We start from the raw sequence: 27,680 nt of genomic DNA on the forward strand, positions 1-27,680 counted from the left end.
TTGTCAACATTACCTTCTCCTGAGACATTGTTTTGTGATTGTTAGTTACCATGGTCTTACATATATGGCGGATGCCTCAGGGCGCACATTTGGGGCCTACTGCAATTAGTTAACTCGAAGAAGCTAACAAAATTGGCCTTTTTAATGACAGATTAAGATTTCTATAAGTTAACTAAATTAAAAAAAAAGGAGTGTCAATATTAAACAATAGATCCAAATTGAATCCTTTATTTGCTTCTAAGTATTTGGTCGGCAATCGAAACAATTTAGACATTGACAAACAGATATATTTTACTATTAGGTACATATTTTTTACGAGACAGGACAATTGTAGCATACGACTGGAAATTCGACTCTGTTAGTGATGACGTCTTCAGCAATTGGCGCCAAAATCTCGGAAGCCCACGATGTGATTCCCGTAAAAGTGCTGTTGGTGTTATACTGAAAATCAAAAGAAAAGATAATAATATCATAACTACCTCGTCAGTCACGCACAAAATATACAAAGGTATAGTGTTGTACTATGAGGAGCATGAAAATAAAACAATGAACTCTGATTCCTATGATGAAGAGGCAATAGATGCCAAATTGAACGAATTTGTGAAAGTTGATATGCTATTGATCGTTCACCGACAAATAATAAATTTTGTTACAGGAAATGATTTTAACATACCTATTTTACTGGAAAAAAATTGAAATGACCCAGTAAGATGATGCTCATGCAGCATAAGAAACTGATACTTTCAGTTTTCAAATTTGTATGACCATATTGAACAATACGAGTACTTACCAAAGCCCTTATTACATTAGTGACGTTGTTAACCGGGAGGAATTCAAGCTTGTTTACACTTCTAGGTTGGTTGCCGGTGACCACGACTCTAGTTTCCGTGGTTTCAGTATTTCTGAATATCTGCCGAATAAAAAACATGTTGGTATTTCATTTTCAGATAGTGCCTACTAATTGCCATTATGCTTCTGGCAAGAATTTGTGGAAATAGGAACGGAAGGCCTTTTGGTTGGGACACAAAACCAGGCTTAAATATCATCTCTGTGCTATCTAACTTCGAACTGGGAATTATAATTAGTTGTCATATTATATGTAATCATATAATGCGAAAAGTTGTTAAAACAATCATTATTATTATGTCACTAGTTGAATTTCAATTCTATCGTTGAGCCAAATAGCTGAACGTGGCCATTCAGTCTTTTCAAGACTGTTGGCTCTGTCTACCCCACAAGGGATATAGACGTGACCATATGTATGTATGTATGTATAACAGTGCAGTTTTAACCTCAGGGTCTTTTCACGATCATTGACATTATTTAAGTTCTATATTTTTTTCTTTTTATTAGTTTGGTTAGCCTCTCTGTATAAGAGAGGGAGAGAGGGATGATAAGGTATTATCACTGTATCTCATTCTCATGTCGTGAGGAACTTTTTCTGAAAAATTTTTCGTAGACAGGCTGAGAAGACCATGAAAGATGTATTAAAACGAAAAATGTGTGGATCCTTATCAACAGAAGAAAAAAGGTTTTGAGATACCTATTTCGCACTCACCGAAAAATCGAAGCTGATTAGCGGATAAAGATATGTTGCGCTTGATATGAAAATTTGTTGGTTGAAATCAGCGATGACATCAAAACCAGCAGTCATATCATGAAACCTCAATGTACCTCTAACTTCAACATTTCCGTGTCCATCATTATTGTTCCAAGTCCATATCTGATTCAAACTGGATTCCAGAATCTCAACTCTCTGAATCGATATAACGAAACCATTTTGAAAAGACACTTTGCCTTCTACTTCCCAGTTTAAGATCGATTGACTGAAAAAGAAACAGTTTATTTTGAAGCTGAGGTGTTGTAAGGATTTTGTTCTAAAGTACTTAGTCAAGGTTTGACACCACTTTTTTGGTACCTCGTAATAATATGAGATGTCGTTTGTCGTCGCTCTAAATCTTTTCAGCATTGATGGGTACATTCACTATCCCGACGAAGCCAAACCCAAGCTATCTCTGGCCAATTTGGCAAAAAAATATTTGATAATTTGATTAAAACGTCTTTGCATTGATTCAAGAGCTAAATCTCGTATACGGGATTCAGCTCAGCATAAGTTTTGCTGACTACTAGTTAGAGAGTAATCTAATCTCTTTTCTTTAAACTAATTTCCATGATCCATATGCATTTGGTGTTTAAACTTATTAAGATCATTATAACTTACTCAATCTCCATTTGGAACTCGGGTATCTTCAGATTACACCATTCTCTTTCTTCTAAGATTAGTCCAACTTCAGTAAGTACTTTGGTCATGTACTCTCTGTGCTGTACCAGACGTACATTGTTCACTGGAAGTGAAGACGGGTTTTTATTTAGGCGATAGGCTAGCAACCTGTCACTATTTGAAACTCAATTCTATCTTAAAGCGTTTGGCTTTAAGGACGAAGCCAGCTGAACGTGGCCTATCAGTCTTTTCAAGACTGTTGGCTCTGTCTACCCCGCAAGGGATATAGACGTGATTATATGTATGTATGTATGTAATAAGGATAATTTATCCAACATCATCATCCTTCTGGCTTAAGTTGCGTTGCGTTATATTTTCTATGAAGAAACCCGAGTTACGAGGTCTTAGATTGAGAAAGTCAGATTTTTTTAAGAACCCAATTCAGGGGAAATACGAAACTTAAGTAAACACGTTAACTTTTTTCCTTTGATGTTATCAACAGGTATACTTAATGCTGTATGGCATTCTTAGTCAGTCGAAAGTGTGGACCAAAACTAAGATGTGGAATGATTTAAAATGAATGATACATGTAGATTAAAATTTAACAAAATAAATGAAACAAAATACTTACCATTTTGACTATAAACAAAGGAACAAGTCACAGCTATTAAGAGGCCATAATGAAACGTAGACATTGTAATTAATTTAAGGAGAATACTGATTAGTATAGTAAATCAGTAGACTAGCCACTTTAGATTATCACCAATATTATTTATTAATAAAATTTATTATCGAATTGATGTCTGATAATGTGAATAAAGGACTTATGCATTATAGTACATGTATAGGATGTTCTAAATTTATAAAATTACTTGCCCGATCTATTACTTTGTAGTATCTGTTTTATAACCGACGAACTTAAGAATATTGATGAAACATTCATCAATGTGAAGAAAAGAAGTATACAAGGATCGAGGCAAATATAAAGACGTACTCTCTTCCTACCAATCTAGGAGAGACGTCACCATTTGTACCTAATATTATCACGACTTGATTCACATACACCTCGTAAAGACTGAAAGGCCACTTTCAGCTGGACGCTTTACCAATGGAATTGACATTCAGATACATGTTGCTAACAAAATCTTAGCCTTTCCCATACTAGAGATGGGAACAACAGCTGGCAAATAGTTTCCATAGTTTTTGCATCGCTGCCAGACTAACACGGTAGCTGTGTATAGTATTATGAGTACAAAACAACCCTAGCAATTAACCTAAATTCCCTATCAAATCGCATTATAGCGACGTCCCACTCAATCCCCGGGATTACCGCGTCAACTACCCTCGGTTGACACGCCATGACATCTGTCAAAAACTGTCGATTTGCAAGGACCTATGTCACACGAAAGCTGTGTGACAGGCAGGAGTTGTCTGTGGGTTATGTGATAAGCGGTTGTTTTACACATACTTACTGTCATTAATTTTATTGACACATAGTAGGTACCTAATGTGTAGTTTGAGTACGAGAGTGTAGTTTGAGTATGAGTGAACGATGGTTGAACAGTCAAGGTGCCCAAATAAAAAAAGAATGCTGCACAGGGTGGCACAGTTTTAAATTCTACGGCCAACGCCTTTTTTGTGTTTTATACATTTGTTTCATAACTAACCGATGCTCTTGACCGGTGAGAAAAATATTGTAAGGAACCAGTTTCATCCAATTGCCTGATTAAGGATGAGGTTCCGCTACAAATAGTAATAGCAGACAGCCGAGTGATGATTAAGATGCAATTGCTAACCCATCGAATCCAGAGTTCATAAACAATGGTTTATGAACTCTGGATTCTTCTTGCGAATGCCCCGAAAGGGAATGCCCTTTATTATATTGGTACGCATTCAGATTTTTTTCGACTTTACTAACAATGATGACATCTTAACTATCTTACACCAAAACATTGCAGGGCTTTTAAATAAGTCAAACTTGTTAGCTGTTCATTTAGAAGAATTAATTGATAAAAAAATCGATGTAGATATTGTTTGTGTGACTGAACATTTTATGGAGTCAGGCTTTGAAGATATTTTGAACATCTCAAACTTTCGTCTTGCGGCACACTATTGTAGGAATGGTATAAAACGTGGTGGTTCATGTATTTTGGTAAAAAATTGTATTCATTTTAAAGAGTTAAAATGGGTATCAGAACATTCGGTAATTGGTGTTGTTGAATATTGCGCAATAGAATTAACTCAGTATCGATTAATTCTATTATGTGTTTATAGACCAGCAACTTCAAAAGATTATAATACTTTTTACGCTCAATTAGATCTAATATTAAAGACATTAAGTATGAATTCGAATAAACAAATAGTAATGTGTGGGGATTTTAACATTAACATTTTAATAAAATCCGACTTATCTCAAGATTTTGAAAATTTCCTTAGTTGTTACAATCTTAAGTTACAAATACGTGAAATCACTAGACCAATGACAAAAACCTGTCTGGATAATTATGCACACAATTTAAATTTGTCATGTAGAACTAAAGTAATTGAGCTAGCATTATCTGATCATACAGCTCAAATTATTCATATCCAGGTTAGTAAAATTAATAAATTAAGTTATTGGTACGTTAAAAAACGAGTTTTATCTCTGGAACACTTATGTATTTTTAAAAAATACATTAATGACTTCCCATTTTCAGGCATTTATAACACCGATGATCCAAATATTGCTTTTGATTTTTTTTCTAGAAAATTTCCAAATGTTGTATAATCTCTGTTTTCCTTTTAAACGTATTACTTTAAGAAATAAAAAGAAATTAAAGTGGATCTCTAAAGGTATAAAAACTTGTTGTAGGAAAAAAAGACTACTTTTGTGGAAATATAGAAAATCGCCATCAGTAGAAACTAAACAGACACTATCAAATTATTCTAAAAAATTAAATAAAATTATAAATTTAACTCAAAAATCTCAAAATTCACATTATATCACCAAATCACAAAATAAATCAAATGCAGCTTGGCAAATTATAAACGACAGAAATAAAAATAATGAATATATTATAAAAATTGAAAAAAATGGAGAAGTAATTTCAGACCCAAAAACAATTGCAAATGCTTTTAATACACATTTTATTGATAAAATAGAAAAATCATCAAACATGTTAAGTGACAGAGTGGATTTACCGTTACAGCCACAAACTATGTTTCTGATGCCTATACTGACTGAGGATGTTGTTAAAATTATAACATACATACATACATAAAATCACGCCTCTTTCCCGGAGGGGTAGGCAGAGACTACCTCTTTCCACTTGCCACGATCTCTGCATACTTCTTTCGCTTCGTCCACATTCATAACTCTCTTCATACAAGCTCGGCGGTTTCGGGTACTTTTGACCTGACCCTTTACCAGGACGTCCTTAATTTGATCAAGATACGTTCGTCTAGGTCTTCCCACTCCGACCTTTCCCTCCACACTCTCCTTGTATATCTGCTTAGTCAACCTGCTTTCATTCATCCTCTCCACATGACCGAACCATCTTAACATACCCTTTTCTATTCCTGTAACTACATCTTCTTTCACATCACAACATTCCCTTATCACGCTGTTCCTTATCCTGTCACTCAATTTCACACCCATCATACTCCTTAACGCTCTCATTTCCACTGCATTTATTCTGCTTTCATGCTTCTTTTGCCATACCCAACTTTCACTCCCATACATTAATGTCGGGACCAACACGCCCCTGTGCACAGCCAGTCGAGCCTTTTTGGATAGTTTCTGACTGCTCATAAAGGCATGCAAAGCTCCATTCACCATGTTCCCCGCGTTCACTCTCCTTTCAATATCACTATCATACTTGCCATCTGATGTAAACTTTGATCCTAGATATACAAACTCTTTCACTTGCTCCACTTTTTCTCCTCCAATCAAAATATTACATGCTGTCATTTCTTTCTCCATTTCAAAAACCAGTGTTTTAGTTTTACTTACGTTCACTTTCATTCCTTTCTCTTTTAAAGCTTCATGCATACAGTTTACCATCTCCTGTAACTCCTCCGCTGATGACGCCAGTATAACCTGATCGTCGGCATAGAGCAGACATTTGACGAGTAACTCATTCATCCTTAATCCACTTTTAGACTCTTTCAAATCTGTCAAACAGCTATCCATAAATAGGTTGAACAGCCACGGTGACGCAACACATCCTTGCCTAACGCCTTTCTCAATCTTAAACCACTCAGTGTGCGCTCCGTTTATCCTGACACAAGCACTCGAATCCTCATATAAGGATTTCAGTGCTCGTATTAAGAGACTGCTCACCCCATGCATAGAAAGTGCTGACCACAATTCATTCCTCTCAACTCTGTCATAGGCCTTTTCCAGATCTACGAATGTGCAATAGACTTTTTGACTCTTGGCCAAAAACTTTTCGGCTATGCACCGCAAGGAAAAGACCTGATCAGTACATCCCATTCCCTTTCGAAATCCCGCTTGAGCATCCCATATTTTGTCATCAGTTTCATTCCTGACTCTATTAATCAATACCTTAGCATACAATTTGCCGACGACGCTAAGCAGGCTTATACCACGATAATTTTTGCAGTCCAGCTGTGACCCTTTTCCTTTGTAAAGTGGCACGATAACAGCCTTACACCAATCTTTTGGTACTCGGCCGCTTCTCCAACACAAATTGAAAAGGCAGTACAACTGACTAGCTACTACGCCTTTTCCTGCTTTAAGCATCTCGACCGACACTCTATCACACCCAGCAGCCTTTCCCGCTTTCATACTCTTAAGTGCTTCCACAATTTCGAACATTTCAATTTCGCCTTCCATCTCATTCTCTTTTTCTTCGCTATAGCAGAAATCTTTCTTATTTCCTTCCTTTTTTTCAAATAAACTTTCAAAATAGTCCTTCCATATCTTTAGTACACATTCTTCTCCTTTCACAACGCTACCATCCTGGCATCTGATCCTAGTCAGCTCTCTGGTTATAGTATTTCCTCGGGCTGACCTTACGGATTTCCAGAATACTTTCAGATTTGACTGAAAGTCTTCTGATAGCCTTTTATCAAAATCCTCTTTATACTCTTCTTTCTTTCTAATCACAGCTTTCTTAACCAAATCTTTCATTTTCTTATATTCCTTACGTGCTTCATTCACATCTTCATCTATAACCTCTTGCATTCTTAAGTTAGCTTTTGCTGCTAACAAATCCAGCCATGCTTTCTTCTTTAATCGCACAAGTTCTTGCACATCTTTACTCATCCACGCATTTTTGTGATTTTTTTCCTTTCCTTCTTCTACTTACACCACACACTTCAACAGCTACTTTCACAATTCTTTCTTTAAATTCCTTCCATCCATCTTCAATATCGCTCATTTCATCTAAATCTTCAAATTCATCCTTCAGTCTATTTGTCCAAATTAGTAATCCTAGTTTGTATTTTTTTATATTTAATGTGTCTGTGGACTCTGTCCACCCCGTAGGAAATTGAGACGTTGTTTAGTGAGCTTATATGTGATACAAGTGTCCATCTATTCTAGATAATTATTTTTAGTTTAATTCTTATAGTTAATGTGTGGTTACATAGATGGCTCTGTTCAATATTAGAACGCGATATGGTTTCTTGCTTTATATCTAATATAAGGTCAAAGAAAGTTCCGAGTAAATGAGTTTAGCAGCAGTGGTGGTTTGTTTTATTCGACGTGCAACCGTAGCGACATTTGGTGCCGAAACCCGGGAAGAAGTGGAAAAATCGTGAAGACAGTGACTAAGTGTAGTGAGCAGTGTTCGGAACTTGTACATTTTTCCAAAAAGTTATCATGGACTTAGAATAATTCTATCGAGTTTGGACTTGTAAAATATTTCGCAAATTTTGACATTTAGAAAAAATTTGACTTTGTCATCATGGAGGCTCTTTTACTGAAGCAAGATGATATTTACGAGAGATTATTTAAAGCATATTCTACGTACAGAAAATCACCCAAGGAGCGCATATCCGTATCATATATTGAGTCCAAAATGGAAAATTTAGAAAAACTGTTTAGCAACTTTGACAACATTCATTTTCAAATTGTATCAAATGTTAATAAAGAGAAGAGAGAACAGTTAGAATATTTTAACAAAGATATGTATGGAAGATTTGAGGAAACATATACAGATTACAAGGCGAGAATGAAGGATGATTTAAGGAAATTCAATACGACGGGTCCTGGAAAATCGTGTTCAGAGAAAATGGAGGTGAAGTGTGAAGCGAAGTTGCCGCAGATTCAGTTACCGAAATTTTCTGGATCCTACGAAGAATGGCAGGCATTTTATGACATGTTTCAATCTTTGATTCATCAGAATAGTAACTTAAGTGCGGTGCAGAAGCTACATTACCTAAAGAGTAGTTTGTCTGGGGAACCTGAAAATTTGTTAAAGAACTTATCAACTACAGATATCAATTATGAAGAAGCGTGGAAACAGTTGACACGGCGATATAATAATAAGCGATTTAATTGTAATGAAATCCTTAAGCGCTTGTTTTCTCAGAGAAATTTGTCAATTGAGTCTGCATCCTCGATCAAACAGTTACTTGATACGACTTCAGCCTGCTTGAAATCACTTCAGAATATGAGTATAAATATTGATTCTTGGGATCCAATGATAAACTATTTGGTGGTTTCGAAACTTGATATGGAGTCACGCAAGCTTTGGGAGTTACAGATTAGTCAAACTGAGTCAGATGATTTGCCAAATTGGAGTCAGCTTGTTAAGTTTTTGGAGATGCGTTTCCGTACCCTTGAGATGATTGATACTGGTGGTAAACAAAAACCTGCTTTCAACAGTCCTACGAACAAAGTCGCACCTAAGCAAAAGTCATTTCATGCAACAGTTCAAGAAGAGAAAAAGAAGATTGCATGTGTAATGTGTCCGAACCATCATTTGCTTTATGTATGCCCACAATTTTTGAGCCAGTCTCCTCAAGAGAGATCAGAGTTTGTACAATCCAAGAGACTGTGTTTCAATTGCTTTTCATCGAATCATTCTGTAAAGAATTGTCGTCAGCCTACGAGTTGTCGCCGATGTGGGCGCAGACATCACACCCTGCTGCATTTTGACCGGAGTCAATTACCAGAGTCATCCCCGGCTACCACGAGTGCTGAGAATCCCGTGCCGGCGGAACCAAGTGCATCAGGCACTCAAACGGAGACAAGAGTTACATCCCACTTTGTGCAAGGAAGAGATAGTGAAGTTTTATTAGCTACCGCTAGAGTTAAGGCTGTAACATGTAACGGATTGTCTAAGGTTTTGCGTGCTCTGATCGACCAAGGGTCAGAAGCTTCATTTGTAACTGAGGCTACTGTCCAATCTTTAGGCCTTAAGAAAAAACCTGTGAATGGTCTTATATCTGGTGTAGGAGAGGGAGAAACGCGAACAAAAGGTATGGTTTCTTTAGAGCTAGAGTCCCTTCATAATCCCGAGTTTTCTATTAAAGTAGATGCCTTTGTTTTGAGTAGTCTTACGTCTTTCCTTCCTACAAATAAGACTTATATTAAAGATTGGCCTGAGTTTGAGTCGTTGTCCCTTGCCGACCCTTATTATGGGTCACCTGAGAAAATTGATCTTCTATTGGGAGTTGAAGTTCATAGCGAGATTATTGTGAATGGCTTGTTAAAACATCCACATAAACGAGGTCCTATTGCTCAAAATACGCAATTTGGATGGGTTTTGACAGGTCGTGTCAGTAGTAGTATTTTTTCATCTAAGCGATTGATTTCTCTTCATATTAGAGTTAAAGAGGATGAACTTTTTACAAAAGTTTTGGGAAATAGAGAGAGAGCCTGATTCTTTAGTTAAGAAAATGAGTAGAGAAGAAATTAAATGCGAAGAGATTTATGAAAGTAGTACAGAGAGAAATGAGAATGGCCGTTATAAGGTACGTCTTCCATTCAGAGATCCAGATCCAGATTGCTTTTACGGTCAGTCAAAGAACATAGCACTTCGTAGATTAAATTTTTTGGAGAAGAAGTTAAGTAGAAATCCTTCTTTATATGAGGAGTATAGAAACGTTTTGCAGGATTACATTGATCAAAATCATATGGAAGAGATCACAGATGTGGAAGAAATAAATAATGAACGAGTTGTTTATCTTCCCCATCACGCCGTTGTTAGACTAGACAAGGAAACAAGCAAAGTAAGAGTAGTTTTTGACGCGTCGAGTAAAGGGACTAATAATGTCTCTCTAAACGACTGCCTGTTAGTGGGTCCAAAACTTCAACAGGATTTACGTCATATTCTCATGAGGTGGAGACGTCATCCGTTCTGTCTAGTTGCTGACCTTGTGCAAATGTACAGACAGATCCTTGTGCATAAAAAGGACACCGATTGTCAGAGGATCTTATGGAGATCTGAACCAAACCAGCCTTTAAAACATTATAGAATGTTGAGACTTACTTTTGGGACGGCGTGTGCTCCATACTTGGCAGTGAAGTCATTGCACCAGTTAGCCAAAGATGAGTATGATAGGAACCCTTTAGCAGCATCTATTACTTTAACAGATTTTTATATGGATGATCTTTTAAGTGGATCAGAAACTGAGAGTGAGATTATAAAAATTTACGAGCAAATGAATGAGTTAATGGGTGCTGGAGGATTTTATCTGAGAAAATGGTGCAGTAACAGTGAGAGGTTGTTGAATCACATCAGTGAACACAGGGGATCTGAACAACATTTAATATTGAAGTCAGATAGTGCTGTCAAAATTCTAGGTATTTGTTGGAATAAGAATACAGATAATTTTGAGTACACTTATTTGTGGCCAGATGATGGAGAATCTCAAGAGAATGTCACCAAAAGAAAGGTTTTATCAGAAATTGCAAGGCTGTATGATCCGTTAGGATGGATCTCACCAGTGATAGTCAAGGCTAAGATTTTTATCCAGAAACTCTGGAAATGTGGATTAGAGTGGGATCAAGTTTTGACGTCTGAACTATTGCTAGAGTGGAATTCGTACAGAAAAGATTTGCTAAATGTGAAGGATATCGTAATTCCTCGATGGCTAAATTCAAGAAGAGAGGATTATGTTGAGTTGCATGTCTTTGTTGATGCATCGCAAGCTGCTTATGCTGCTGTAGTATTTTTGAGAACCAAGGATAAGTCCAATAATATTCATGTGAATATTGTAACTGCTAAAACTAAGGTTGCACCTGTAGAAAAGGAGATATCTATTCCACGAATGGAGTTATGTGCCGCAGTTCTTGGTGCTAAATTAGTTTATGAAGTGTCCCAGATATTGCAAATTCCTAAAGGGCAACTCTTTGCGTGGTCTGATTCAATGGTTGTACTAGCCTGGTTAAGAGGAGATCCGAGCCGTTGGACGACATTTGTAAGCAACCGAGTATCAGAAATTCTAACTATCTTGGATTTCTCTCAGTGGAATCACGTGAGAACCGATTTAAATCCTGCAGATTGTGGGTCGAGAGGCATGTCATGTTCAGAGTTAATGTCATATCAATTGTGGTAACGTGGACCTGATTTTCTTCACCATGATGAAATTTATCTTACAAATGAGAGTTTTGAGACAGTTGAGGAGCAAAGATCCATTAAGACCTTAACTGCTGTAGTTAAAAGGAGAGAAGTATTTATTTGGACCAGATTTTCAAATTTACAGAGAGCGTTGAGAGTTCTATCGTTTTGCAAAAGATTCTTAAATTTAAAACTTCCAGAGAATCAAAAAGAGATGAGTAGAATTGTTACAAAGAAAGAAATTAATGAAGTAATGGACTTTTGTATACGAGAAACTCAAAATTTTTATTACGAAGAAGAGCTAAAGCAGTTAAGGTCCCAGAACCAGGTGTCAAAAAAGAGTCAGCTGCACACTCTCAGTCCATTTATCGATGAGAAAGGTATTCTGAGAGTAGGCGGGCGCATAAAGTTCTCCGAGGCAGATTTTAATAAACAGCATCCTGTGATTATGCCTGGTGAAAGTCATTTCACTAAGTTATTAGTATTAGATGCTCATGAACGTACATTACATGGTGGGCCTCAAATAATGTTGAACTTTTTAAGATCTAAATTTTGGATTGTACGAGGTAGAGATCAGGTCAAGAAATGCTTTAGAGAGTGTATGACATGTCTTCGTTATTCTCGGCAAAACAATAATCAGTTTATGGGCCAGTTACCAAAAGCAAGAGTGACTCCTACTCGACCTTTCAAAAGTGCTGGAGTGGATTTTACTGGTCATATCAATGTTAGATTTTCTCCTGGACGAGGATCCAAAAGTTATAAAGGATATATTTGTGTCTTTATTTGTATGGTTACAAAGGCCATACATCTTGAAGCTGTTTCAGATTTAACCGCCCAAGGTTTTATTGCCGCCTTTAAGAGGTTTGTGTCTAGAAGTCTAGTCTCGTAACACAAGTTTCGAACTTACTTCGAGGCTAACTCAATCAGTGTAATTTGTCCCGTATATATTTATTATTTATTTATTATTTATTATTTATTTTTATTTATTAGAAGAGGTCACTGCCAGGATCTTTATAGTGATAACGGAACCAACTTTGTTGGTGCAGACAAGGAGTTAAAAGACATGTCTCAAAAGGCTACAGCTCAGCTTCCGTTTGAATTCCGTCAATTACTTTCCAAGGAAGGAACCACGTGGCACTTTATTCCTCCTCAGGCACCAAATTTTGGAGGTCTTTGGGAGGCAGGAGTGCGGTCTACAAAGTCCCACTTGAAAAGGGTTATAGGGGACTCAACTCTTACGTTCGAAGAGTTATCTACTGTGTTAACCCAGATAGAAGCGTGTCTTAATTCACGTCCTTTGTACTGTTTGAGTGATAATCCAAATGATCCATTACCGCTAACGCCTGGTCATTTTTTAGTAGGCGAACCTCTTGTCGTAATACCAGATGAAGATCATTCAACGGTTAATATTTCAGGGCATCAAAGGTGGAAGCTTACTCAAAAAATGGTAACGGACTTTTGGAAGCGATGGTCTGATGAATATTTGATAACCTTAAATCAGAGATATAAATGGTTTACTAAAAAGTCTGAGCCTGAAATCGATGATATTGTTATAGTGAGGGATCAAAATTTACCGCCATCTAAATGGTTATTAGGAAAAATTATAGACAAACATCCAGGCAAAGACATGATATCTAGAGTTGTTACTATCAAAACAAAAAATGGTATTTTTAAACGCCCATGTAACAAATTATGTTTCTTACCTAAAGACGTTAATGTATCTCAAGCAAATTAATTAGAGTTGAGGTTAAAGTTCTATTGTATACATGAATGTATTAAGTTTAAATTTATTTAGTATCTTTTGTTACGGTGGGCGGATTCTATATGTTTAGTATTATTTTATTTTTGGGTCGTAAAAGAACAAGTTCTTTGGTGGGCGGAATGTCCAAATTAGTAATCCTAGTTTGTATTTTTTTATATTTAATGTGTCTGTGGACTCTGTCCACCCCGTAGGAAATTGAGACGTTGTTTAGTGAGCTTATATGTGATACAAGTGTCCATCTATTCTAGATAATTATTTTTAGTTTAATTCTTATAGTTAATGTGTGGTTACATAGATGGCTCTGTTCAATATTAGAACGCGATATGGTTTCTTGCTTTATATCTAATATAAGGTCAAAGAAAGTTCCGAGTAAATGAGTTTAGCAGCAGTGGTGGTTTGTTTTATTCGACGTGCAACCGTAGCGACACTATTAATATACTTCTTACCTACATCCATATCTTGCAAATTTTCTACTTTTACTCTTTCCAAAGCGCTGGTTTGCTCCCTTACCCTGTGCCGCCAGCGATTGAAGATACCCCTTATCCGGGATATCACCAGTAAATGGTCCGAGTCAATGCCAGCACCGCGATATGCACGGGTATCCAGCACTTTGTTCTTCAATCTTTCATCTACAATCACAAAGTCTATCATACTTTTTAAAATACCTTCCACTCTTGTGTAGGTGTGGATCTCTTTATGTTGAAACATTGAGTTCGACACAAAAAGATCCCACTCTAGACAAATTTCTAATACACTTCTTCCATTATCATTCACCTTTTCGTCACCAAACGCACCAAGCACCTTTTCATATCCATCACGCTTTACACCCACCCATCCATTAAAATCACCTAACATAATAATCTTCTCATTTGGCTTGGTAACTTTCAATACTTCTCTTACACTATTCCAGAACTCCTCGTTTTCGCTTTTTGCTGATGTTGTACCCCTCGAACCCACATCCCAAGGTGCATAAACACCTAGAACGAAGATCCGAGTGATTCCAACTTTCAGCCTAATCCATAGAAGACGAGGGCTGACACACTCATACTCATTCACGCACTCAGCCATTCGTGCAGAAAGAATTAGACCGACCCCTTGACAGCCTCGGCTGGTACTGGAAATTCCAGACCAATACGCCGTGTAAGGGCCGTGCTGCGTCGCGTCGCATCCTTTCCGCTTCGTTTCATTCACGCACAACACATCCAAACGTCTTTCATCCATCATCTGGCATACTTCCTCAATCTTATCCTTCATTCCTCCTCTTACATTCATCGTCGCAAAGCGGCTTTCAGCAGACCGCATACCGCTCCCGCCGGGAACGAGACGTGATGGGGTGCGGACACCATCGCCGCCATTTCTATGCTTTTTAAGGTTCATAATGCGATTCCCACGAGACGCTAGGGAAAAATTTTGTACGCCCCAGCAGAGCCCCGCATGCCAGGGTAAGGCTAGCCATTACCTGGGGGTCGCCCAACCCCATGGCGGAAGTGGCACGCTCGAGACTAGGCTCGCCCCTAGCCATGCATCCATCGGCGCGGCAGACCTTAGATTGGCAGGGATTTACATTAAAGAGGAATCCCAAGTCTATCCCTTAGTCGGCTCTTACGACATCCGTGGGAAAGAGATGGAGTGGTCCTATTCTTTTGTAATGGTGCCGGGAAGAAATTGAAGCACATCCACAATCATTCGAGTGATATTATTACAATTAGTGTAAGTGTTCTACAATATACGTAGATGGCAAAATATTCGAGGAAATTTTGGTTTTCGAGAAAACACATTTTTTTTTTGTAAATTATAACAACAATAATGTTGAAACACTTGTACAATTAAAAGGAATGATAAAATTAATTAAAAATGAGTTAAATCTTAGCCCAATTTACAACAATATAATATGCTTACTCTTAAAAAATCCTTAACACTAAAATTGAATCATCGTAGGTAGGTTAAGTGCAAAGGTCCGTCAATACATAATTTTTTGGTAAATGTTTAAATATGTATAGACTTTTGTACTCCATATACGGAAGTCGAAACCAGCACGACTCTTCTACTTCATTGTTTCTCAATCCTTTGATGGGCATTCGCAATAGGTATTAAATGAAAAAAAAAAAAACGAACATTTAATTTCCACCACTTTTTAAGATAAGGCTTTAGCTCGTGCACATTATAAAAAAAGTTTTTATTGTGACTATAAATATGAAATTAGGATTGAGAAACAAGGACGTAGGAAATTTTAAAATATAAAAAGGCACTTGGGTATTTTACTTATTACAAAAATATATAGTTTAAAAACACATTATACAAATTGAGGAATATAAAATTATAAAATCACTTAAAAATAAAACTAGCACAGGTTATGATAATATTTCTACAAAAGTTATAAAATTTGTTTCTGATGATATATCGGGCCATTTATGTCATTTAATAAATTTGTGCATCACTGCTGGAATCTACCCAAATAGCTTGAAAACTACGGTTATAAAACCACTACATAAAAAAGGAGACAAAAAAGACATGTCTAATTTTAGACCAATAGCTTTGGGTTCAATTTTCACAAAAATTTTTGAAAAGTATTTATTTGAATGTATTTTTAATTACTTGACAAAATATAACATTTTATGTGACGAACAACAGGGATTTAGGAAAAATAGAACAATTAATATGGCAATTTATGATTTATTTGACATTGTTATGAGAAACGTAGATAATAAGACACCCGTGTGTGCACTATATACAGATATGACACAAGCATTTGATTATGTCAATCACAAAAGATTATTGAATAAAATGAGTATTTATGGTATTAGAGGAAATGTTTTAAATTTAATTGAATCATACCTTCTAAATAAGAGTCAATATGTAGAAGTAAAAAGTTTATGTTCAAAATCAAAGAATGAAGAGGTTCACAGATCTGAATCTAGAATAAATAGATTCGGAGTACCTCAAGGAAGCGTACTGGGGCCACTGCTGTTTCTAATTTATATCAATGATCTTCCAAAATATATACGACATAAAATGGTTTTATTTGCTGACGACAGTACGGCCATAATCAAATGTGACGATACGAATGAATACGAATGTGACATAAATACAGTTTTAAATGATATTATAATGTGGTTAGACTCAAACAATCTGAAAATTAATTTGCAAAAAACTAAATTAATGCAGTTTCATCAAAGAAAATTACCACCTAATCTGAATATAAATTATAATGGCTACAGGCTGGAGGAGGTACAATCAACAAAATTTCTAGGACTTTCGATTGACAGCAAATTAACATGGTCCTCTCACACTGAGCAAGTATGCAAAAAACTTTATAAAGCAGTATATGCTTTGTTCAAATTGTCAAAAAAAGTTAACATTGAAGTGGTATTAACTGCTTACCATGGTTTAGTTACACCTCATTTGCGATACGGCGTTATTTTTTGGGGTAACTCGAGTGGTAATGACAAAGTTTTTAAGGCACAAAAAAGGTGTTTAAGATCGATGTACAATTTGCAAAGTACAGTCAGTTGTGTACCGATATTTAAATCACTGAAATTATTGACACTTCCATGTATTTTTATATTAGAATTATGTATATTTGTGAAATTGAATTCGAATTTATTCAAAAAACTTTCCGACATTAGGATGAGGGTAGATCACATCAGACCCCAACACATATATAAGTTGGTAACTGGTGGATTTAAAACTGCCATGATGAATAAAAATGTTATCGGAATGGCTCCCATAATTTTTAATAAAATACCCGACAACATTAAAATTCTCAATTTTGTGACATTTAAAAATAAATTGAAATCATTTTTGACAGACAGATGCTATTATAATATAAATGACTTTCTAAATGACGATTTAAAGGACTGGAATTAGCCACTTTGACGAATTGCTTTGGGATATATTTGTATGTGTTTTTTTTTTTCTTTCTTTTTTAATGGTTTGGAAGCAATTGGTATTTTTTTGTTTTTTTTTTTTTAATTTAGCGACTAAGTACCTTAATTATTGTACGTCTATTATAGACAGGCCACAGTGACACCTTACATGTTTATCATTTTTATATCTTTTATACCTGTGTACCACAATAAATATTTTTGAATTTGAATTTGAATTTGAATTCACTTCCATAATCTGTGTATGAAGAGAGAAAGCTTAGGAGGCACACATATATTTTTTTTCTTAGTTACCAGATCAGCATAGAAGCTTCCAATTGATTTGCTTATCGCCATTTGAATCATCCATGGAAAAGATATCGAGTATTCCTATTCTGAAGAGCTTTTACTAAAATCGCTAATTCCTACAATTTATACCAACTTCAGCTAACACCTGTACCACTTGGCATACTAATGAAGTTTTTGTGTTATCCCGTCAAATTTGAAGTCTTTAACATGGTTTAATTACCATAGAATTACTGGGCATGATTATAACAATAGGACGTTAGATAATTTGAGAATCAGCCTAACTTTTGTCTACTTCGCTGCAACAATAAGAACATAGTTACACTTACACTCATACTCAACATATTAAAACTCCCTAGCACTGCTGTCTACTCGTTATTTTGTATTGATATTTTTAATATGTATCCTTTATATTGAAAAAAAAAAAAAAGCCAAAGCCTCCGTACTAGGTTCCATTGAAAATCAGCGCATTGTGTAACCTCATCATACACATGCATATGCTGTGTGGAAACCCTTTTGGTCGCATCATGTATTTTTTTTTATTTTTTATTTCTATGTTTATGAACAATGTAATGTTACATCTTGCGCCAAATAAAGATTATTCTTTCTTTCTCCACTCTTTAGGTATCACTGACTTGGGTAGTGAGTTCCACATTTGCATGACACGGTTTGGCAAAAAGTGAGTTTTGGGATTGCCAGTCCATCGAGACTAAGTGAGTTTCTTAGAGTGCCCTCTACGTTGTTTGTTCTAGTTAACAGTATGCTATGCATGTGCACTTTATCGCACCACTAACTTAAAGTTTTTCTGTTTGGTCATCTGGATGACTGGTAAAGAATGCCAAACGGCATAAAGTCCGCCTCTTGTACATTTTTTTTGTGCACTAAAGTTTAAAAATGTTATGTGGTCAACATCTTTAACAATAAAGTGAGTGTTTAAAATTTTACAGGTCTCTGTGAGGTCTCCTCTTTTCCTTCTTTGTTCAAGTGTTGTCAAGTTGAATTCCAAGAGTCGTTTTATCTTTAGGACAAGGCAGGAGACTTTGATGAATAATGACTGCACGTCATTTTCATTTAATGCGTGACTCAAAACGCATTAAATCCTAAACGTTCGGCAATAAAAAAAAAACGCTAAATTACATAACATTGTATACCTGTTTACTGTTTCACTTTACGGCCTCTCAACGGCCGATAAACTTCATCAAACCGAATTGCTGAAATAAAATCCGAGAGCGACCATATTGATGCGAGCATTTTAATAGCTATTTTAATGATTTTTCATATTTACAACTTCGTCATTAAAACTGTTCTATAATTATATGAACGTAGGTAAGTATATCACGGTGATATACTCACCTACATATCTACGTAATTCTATATACCTATATAAAATCACGTCTAAATCCCTTGCGGGGTAGACAGAGCCAACAGTCTTGAAAGACCGATACGCCAAGTTCAGCTGTTTACGTATTTTTCACCATAAATATTTCTAATTTTGACCAAATTAGGGAATTGCGCCGGTCAAAGTAAATTTTCGGTAGATTCTAAAAAGCCTAAAGTTTACAACCGCATAAACATTTTTATTTCACTGCGGTACCTAATTGCTTCTGAAAAGTTACAAACTTGTGTTAAGTTCTTTTTACTAATTCGGCATACATAAACCTGCAAACTGTCACTTTGTAGTTAAAATACTTATACTCTATACCTACAGTAATTTTTTTTTACAGCATGGCCATTTATCGCTAAAGTTATATCCAGCTAACCTTAGATGGGGAATTTTAAAGTAGAGAAATAGCCAAGTACCTAATGAATAAAGGTTTCGTATTACGTTTGTATTAAATTCATTCATTCATATAGTCACGTCTATATCCCTTGCGGGGTAGACAGAGCCAACAGCCTTGAAGAGACTGGTAGACCACGTTCAGCTGTTTGGCTTTTTGATAAAATTGAGATTCAAATAGTAACAGGCTGCTAGTTAATCACCTATAATAAAAATCCCAAGCTTATAAGCCTATCCCTTAGTCGCCTCCTACGACATCCATGGGAAATGAGACGGATTGGTCCTATTCGTTTTTTATAAGTGTCGGGAATCACACGACAATGTAACGGCACAGCTAAGTATTAAAGATATTTGAAATTCCCAAGTAAGCGAATCTTGGGGCGGAAACTAGTTAAGTAGGTATACCGTCTAGCGTTCGCCTTAGAACTTCAGACTCCATTGTCTTTACACGAGTTTCTCGCATGTTAAATTAGTATCTTTGTTTTAGACCAGAACAAAACTCCATCACTGTCACATACAGTCTTCCTTCCTCAATTTGTTTTAGTTGCGTAATGTTTATGGTGTTATTTATAACTAGTCTAGCTTTTTAGTCGTGACTTCCACTGTGAAGAACAGTTTTTGTAGGTCCAGCTAGAAATGGTATTAACGGAACCCATAAAATGTATATTATGTATCTATACATTTTTTTTTGTAATGTAGGTATGTATTATTCAGTATGGATGTGCACTTTATCGCACCACCAACTTAAGATTTTTCTGTTCGGTCAGCTGGTTGACTGGTAGAGAATGTCAAACGGCATTAAGTCCGCCTTTTGTACATTTTTAAAGTCAAAGTACTAAAGATTATACGGATTTTCCCAAATTACAAAATCCATTCGAAATAAACAAACACACAGACGTCTGCGCTCCTAATATTCAATTAATAGTACGACAGAATATGAATATTTATGGTCTTTGGCTGATGCAACCCGGATTCAAGTTGTTCCACACAGGGCTGTCTTTATAGCCCCTAAAAATTATCAATATATATAATAAAACTTCCGTTTTTGAGTCACAAACTGACTGACAAACAATACACAGCTCACACTCAGAAATTTCACATGTAAATCCTTACGTAAAGAGACATCAAGAGAGAGTACATTAGGAAATACTTTCCCTAATTTTCTAAATATTAGTTCAGTATTTTAACAGTGAAGAGGTTATCAACAAACAAACTTATTTACATACTAGCTGTGCCCGCGACTTCGTCCGCGTGGAATAGTTATTTTGGTCATCATTGAAGCCCTCAAGGATGAATAATTTTCGCCGTTTTTTTTCACATTTTCCATTATTTCTTTGCTCTTTGTAGTTGCAGGATGATGTCATATAGCCTAAAGCCTTCCTTGATAAATGGTCTATTCAACGAAAAAAAGTATTTTTCAATTCCAACCAGTAGTTCCTGAAGTTAGCGCGTTCAAACAAACAAACAAACTTCTCAGCTTTATTAATATTAGTATAGATTTATAATATTAGTTACGATATGTATACTTGGAACTAACCTGCAGCTCCAAGTGGAACAACTTTTCGGATCGACAGCTTGCATTTCCACAATATTTGGTATTGACTTGGTAACTAGTTTTGGTATCTACTAACATCCAAAGCTGAAAAGATTAGTCGTTCTAATGATACCAGAATGAACAATAGATAAGAGGTTATCTGCAAATTAGTCTGAACAGGAAAATATTGTGTTGATGTCTTCATTATTCTATGGAGTTCCGGTTGCATCTTCACCTCTTTTTGAATTATAAGTAACACAAAGTGACGTAAAAAATTTGCAATTGTTGCAGCCTTCAGAAAATGGCATGTGCTACGCCATTTTATCGCGCGAAAAACAATCGCTGTTTCGCTTTTTATTACGATGTGAAACGGGACAGCGATAGTTTTTCGCGCGATAAAAAAGGCGTCGTGGAGAACATATTCCGTAATTGAATCATGGTTACAGTTGCCTGAACGTTCAGAAAGCTTAATTTTCTTCTTCTTCAGCATCAAGTTCGCTTTAAGGAAGAATGTTGAGTTTGTAAACTTATTTAACAATCTACTTGGGACGATATACATACATTTCCATGACACGTTTTTTCTCTATCATCCAGACCAGCATAAGACCAACAACATAAATACAGTCACGTCTATATCCCTAGCGGAGTAGACAATACCAAAAGTCCTAAAAAGACCGAAAGGCCAGGTTCAGCTGTATGGCTAAATGATAAAATTGAGATTCAAATGGTGACAAGTTGCAAGCCCATCATCTATAGATAAACCCAAAGTTTACCCCAAGGCTATCAGCCTTTCTCTTAGTTGCATTTTATAACATCCATAGGAAAGATAGGGAGTGGTCCTATTCTAAAGTAACAGGAACCACTCGGAAATGAAAACGGGAGAAATCCAGTCGTTTTGCTTTTTATTTCTAGCTCTATCAGTCGCATTGCTATTCTGACAATGAACAAAACGGTGAAAAGAAAGGTATACCAAAAGTCGAGGGCTGCACCAAAACCGCTGGTACGTTTCGCACGCTCTTAAAATTCATCCGAATAATCGGATAATCGTCAGCTTTCAATTAAAAGTCGCGCTGTAGCTCGGTGTGAATATTTATTAGTAATCGAATCAAAATTCTGCATTCCCGTGAACGCTTGCGTATTAGACACTTATTTTGTCCAGTAATTTTATAGCGACGAATAATTTACACTTTGACGACAAAAAGTCATAGAAGAAGAAGTGAATGTATCTGTGTGTGAAGAAAGCAGTCTAGACAGACCCTGTACCAGCTACGCTATATGAACACCCTGGCCATTGTATATTGTGTCAAGTAGATTCAAAATAATTCTATCATCAGCTGTGTCATGTACTTATATGTATCTAAAATTTTATCTACAAGATATAAAATAACGTACTCATTGCACTCTTTGCTTTTTCTTTTTATAAATAGTAACCACTCTGACAAGAGTATAAATCAGAAAACTATAAGAAAGAACCATATTATCTAAATAATTGGGTATTATAAAAGCTTTTCACTCTACATTGGATAAGAAGCAAACTCTATTTTTATTCTTCGCTACCACACATCAGATCTAAAGGCAAAAAATATTTACAAAAAAGTCTCTATCTCTACTCTATTCTGGAAGGGTAAGCAGAGCCTACGTCTTTCCACGTGCCACAATTCCTGCACACTATTTCGCTTTAACCACATTCATAACTCTGTTTATAAACATGAAGGTCGTCATCAATTGAGGATATTTTTGAATTTAGTCAGGCAATAATAGATTTACACAATCAAGTCTACTGGGTAGAAAGAGCCGGAAAGAACAGAAAATATTGCTAAGCCGCCTTCACACTTTGATGATGGAGTTAAGAGACAGGTGAAGAAAAAAAGAATCCCAAATTTATAAGCTGATTATTTTTCGTTATTATTATTTAGGAGAAATAATATATTGCATCGAATCCAAACGGCATTGATGGAAATCCACAAAGTTTCGCCACCAGATGTCACTGCCGTCTAGACTCTAGACAGCAGTGCAGGGTGCAAAAACTTTTATTTTCCTTCCCTCTTCAATATTTAGGTGAAGATAATGGCCGTCGTTATAGTCTCAACTATTTTTCCGAAAATGATATAAACATATTGTTTTACAAATTGTATTGAAATTATATATGTTGATGGTTTTAATAAGTCTTGAGGTAGGTCTGGACAAACCTCTGGTTAGGACTACCCTTAATTGAGCTTCTGTGGAGAGAGAACCGTCATATATCTTTCCCATAGATTTCGTAAAAGACGACTAAGGGATAAGTTAATAAACTTGAGATTTTTCTTGTAGGCGATAGGCTAGCAGCCTGTCTCTATTTGAATCTCAATACCAGTATAAGTAAGCCATATAGCTGCTAGCGGCCTTTCAGTCCTTTTCAAGACTGTTGGCTCTGTCTACCCGCAAGGGATATAGACGTGATTATAAGTATTTATGTAAAAAAGTGATGAATGAGGACAACCAACCTGCTAGTTAACTATAAAATGGCTATGGCATTAAAAACGAAAGAAAATGCATGCGTGTAAACCATGTTTTCCGCTTGGCGTAGTTTCAAAGCGACTTAATGGGATTCAACCCCTTGGAATGCTTTAATAAGAAAACATCCAGTGCCTTAATGAAAGACCTCCTAAGAGGTATTTTTTCACTTAGTTACCCGCGAGGGAAATCCTGTGGTTGGAAACTATGTAAATTTGAAAAAGGTTGAAATTTACATATTATTTTTGAAAGCGAAGAAGAAGCGAAGTATGTACTTAAATCCGTCCATACTAATATTAGAAACTGAAAAAGCTGTTGCCCGCGACTTTGTCCACCTAAATGAATTATGCTTTTTTAAAGTCTAAAGCATTATGAAATATTCCTGTAATGTTTCATGAAAATCTGTTCAGCAGTTTTTGCGTAATAAATGAAACAAACACACATCGCTACAACTTTCGGAGTTATTATACTAACTGCGACTGAGGCTTCACTCCCATGGAAATTTTCAGGATAAGAATAAGTACTTATTATTTTTATTAACTACCTTCAGATTTATTTCTATCAAATCAATTTTTAGTCTAAGAAAAAAGAAGCCTTAAAAAGAAAACTGACAGCTCTATGGAGAAAAATATTCGAATATTTTAACAAGTAAATTAATTTCGTCAACCGCGTTATTAAGGTACTCATAAATTAATAACAACCTAATTTGAGATTTTAATATCATTTAATTACGAATGCGTATGAATTTAATTAGACACGCGATGGTAACCTACTTAAACAAATTTTAGGGAGAAGTGAATTTCCCGAAGGGAAAATTATTAAGTTTTCCAAAATTGTTCTGATAAATTTTAAGAAATTTTTATTAATTCTAAATTAAGTAGGTATGATGAAAAAATTGTACCCTTTTCATGGACTCAGTACGAAAAGAATTAAAAATAATTAATTATGAGATGGAAATGATTCATTCCTGTATTTAAACTTTAAAGTTGCATTAAACTATTTATATATAATACAGGTTTTAAACGCGCACATAACGTACCTACCTTTATTTTATTAATATATATCGGATATTTCGAATCATGTTACAATGACCGTGGTTCACACACACTTTCATTCCTTGATTCATACAAGCCTCAAAGACTTCCTTCAACTGGATGCAGGTAAAGGAAGTCTTTGGGGATTTGATGGAATTGAGATAACTCAATTAGCCTTTCCTTTTACTAATAGTATAATGTTATGGTCTCATACAACTTTTATTAATTTGACGTTATTGTTATTCTGAAATTGCCTTATTATTAAGTAACGTATAGTATATATAATACCGTGTGGTTTCCGGCACCAGTAGAAAAAGAAAAGGACAACTCCATCTCTTTCCCATCGATTTAGTAAAAGGCGACTAAGGGATATGTTTCTACTTGGGATTCCACTTTAAGGCGATGGGCTAGGAACCTACCACTATTTGAATCTCAATTTTATCATTAAGCCAAACAACTGGACGAGGCCTTTCAGGCTTTTTGATGACTGTTCGCGCTGGCTACCCCGCAGGGGATATAGACGTGATTATATGTATGTTTGTAACTTATAGTAAAAGTTGGGTGGTGTCATATGAAAAATTAATATCCAACGCACTTTGTTACAATATATTATAATAACCGCCCATATCACAAAAGTAACTAGAAAATAAAAAAAAAACAACTTTCATCTTCTAACCACGATACATGCGAGTGACAGTTGTATAATTGAAAGGTTTCAAGAGCGATTTTTGATCTCGTCCCCATCAACAGTCCTTTGTGAGCGATATTTAATTTGTCTCCCCCATTGTGGAAATAATTTTCTCATTTTTATCCCATACAGATTAAACATTGTGCCTTTTTGGTTGTAAAATTTTTCGATTTAGAAGCTCTTGTTGAAATCGCGTGAAAAGAATTTAGGAATTAATTCAACTACTCGAAATTCAAGTGAATAAGTACATATTAATTTGGGATTGATAATCTTTTTTTAAGTCAGGTCAAGAGTACCCGAAACCGACGAGCTTGCATGAGAGTTATGAATGTGGTTGAAGCGAAAGAAGTATGCAGTGGGAAGATGTTTTTCAGGTCAAATTTCTGCCTACCCTACCCCTCCGGGAATGAAGCGTGATTTTATGTAGGTATGTATGTTAACCCTAAGTTGAAAAGAAAATATGTTTACCAAAGGTACATTGATAAATAAATAAAAATAAATAAATATGTATATACAGGACGAATTACACTGATTGAGTTAGCCTCGAAATAAGTTCGAGACTTGTTTTACGAGATACTAACTCAACGATACTGTATTTTATAATAAATACTTATATAGATAAACATCCAAGACCTAGGCCAATCAGTTCTTTTCTCATCATGCCCTGGCTGGGATTCGATTCGGTATTTGATGTAAATAAACGCATAATAACGAATACTCTTATATAAAATCCAAATCTAAGGAGCATTTTTTGCCGCGACAACCCTAATTTGTCCCCTAAGGTGCTCGGGGTGTTTTAATAAACGGAAAACTGATTTATAGCTATGGAGAAGGAATTTTCCGGCGATGCGGCCATGTAGCAGCGATATTGGTAATTGCATAGTCATGCGACTAAGAAATTTTGGCGACATAGATATAAAACTGAAATGATATAATCCCTCACCTAATACCAACCTCACCTCACCTAATACCAATTGGTAAGGTATATATATATATACATATGGTCACGTCTATATCCCTTGCGGGGGAGACAGAGCCAACAGTCTTGAAAAGGCTTTATGATAGAATTGAGACTCAAATAGTGACAGGTTGCTCGCCCATCGCCTAAAAAAGAATCCCAAGTTTGTAAGCCTATCCCTTAGTCGCCTTTTACGATTAACAAGGGATGGCAGAAAAGTATTGGTGCCGTGTGGTTCCCGGTACTATTAGTAAGGTTGTTGTAGCAATTCCAAGATGGATTCTTGTTGGTTTGGTGGAAGATAAAACTTACTTTGTGCACAGCTGATTCTGTTCCCGCGCAGATTCTAAGTCTATCAAAGGAAAGAAAAAGATAGGATTAAAATGCATTTTAATAGTATTTAACAGCCAAAAAATTTTTTTTTTTTTTCTGTTCGCGTAATATGAGATATCTCAGAACAAATATTAAATTAATAAAGAGAATTTCCTATTTTTACTTTAACCTAAAGAACTGAAGGATGAAATAATCGCCTGACGAAGATAAGCAGCGGACGTACATTACTTATATTAGGTACTTAAAAGGATGTAAGTGGATTTAATAATAATATAATAATATAGACTTTATTTCCACTTCACAAAAAAAAAAAAAAAAAACAGATACAATTACAGTTTTACACAAGTAAAGAAGATTACAGCAATTTTGGCTTACAGATATTTAGGTACATAAAAGTTATATTTGTGAAGCGGCTAGTCCCTGAAATAGGTTCCTAGGCCTTTTCCCTCCTATAACAATTCATTTATGACCATGAGATAATGTTACTCGTGAAAAGTGATTATTCTGTTTTATAAGCTATTTGAGCCAAACTAACTTTAATACACCTTCTGTATTTAATTTTAACTGTTATTCATCTATGTTGGGGGACAAAGCGCGTAAAATGTAGATTTATGGACCAGAGAGAATTCTGATCAAGAATTTTTCGAGATCTGCTTGCTCGTGACTTTGTGGTTTTGGGACTGGTGGCTTTTAAACCCCAAGAAGAAAAGGATGTTACGTCAAAGACTTATTATTTGAATGTTTGCCCACTTTTTCAGTTCACAACATTATATACTTCACTAGCTGTGCCCACAAAAATTCGCATTTATAATATTTGTATGTTAACACAGATATGAGCACTATAAAGGCCTTTTCACTCATTTCGGTAATCGCTGCACCTATTTATTTATATATACAAATTGTTTATCTATTATAGTTTTTCTGTATGTAGGTAAATTATAATTATTTTATTTTATATTTTGTGTAGGTATAAATATATTTATTTAGTTTGACCCCACATAAAGTTCTCTGGCAGACCCAATGGTTGACTGGTAGATAATGCTTCCAGCATTAAGCCCGCCAATTGTGCTATACATTTGTATTTTGTGCAATGAAGTTCAAATAAATAAATAAAACGTCTTCCCTAAAATAATTATACGTCCCCACCAAGTACTAGCCTTACACAAACTTTCAATATTATACCTTCCACCAATGTA

General features: G+C 35.6%; 2 protein-coding genes across 2 annotated transcripts in view; one reads left to right on the forward strand and one right to left on the reverse strand.

The window, feature by feature from the left end:
* Nucleotides 1-27,680, forward strand: part of LOC106136244 (cytochrome P450 6B5) — a 425,135-nt gene that overhangs the window by 170,431 nt on the left and 227,024 nt on the right. The gene's annotated exons all lie outside the window — the stretch shown is intronic.
* LOC106136203 (uncharacterized) lies at nt 213-3,008 on the reverse strand. Its single transcript, XM_060949185.1, has 5 exons — nt 2,853-3,008; nt 2,222-2,345; nt 1,559-1,826; nt 791-910; nt 213-441 (listed from the first exon to the last, which is right to left on the reverse strand). The coding sequence occupies exons 1-5, from the start codon at nt 2,914-2,916 to the stop codon at nt 313-315; spliced, it is 705 nt and encodes a 234-aa protein (XP_060805168.1). The 5' UTR covers nt 2,917-3,008; the 3' UTR covers nt 213-312.

This window comes from Amyelois transitella, chromosome 18 (assembly GCF_032362555.1).
Source record: "Amyelois transitella isolate CPQ chromosome 18, ilAmyTran1.1, whole genome shotgun sequence".
Lineage (NCBI taxonomy): Eukaryota > Metazoa > Arthropoda > Insecta > Lepidoptera > Pyralidae > Amyelois > Amyelois transitella.

Bases quoted from the DNA above. Each gene is read 5' to 3' on its own strand.
- LOC106136203 (XM_060949185.1), bottom strand. From the start codon at position 2,916: ATGTCTACGTTTCATTATGGCCTCTTAATAGCTGTGACTTGTTCCTTT. The intron at 2,346-2,852 runs GTAAGTATTTTG...CTTCACTTCCAG, and splicing joins CTTTGTTTATAGTCAAAATG to TGAACAATGTACGTCTGGTA. The intron at 442-790 runs GTAAGTACTCGT...TTTGATTTTCAG, and splicing joins CTAATGTAATAAGGGCTTTG to TATAACACCAACAGCACTTT.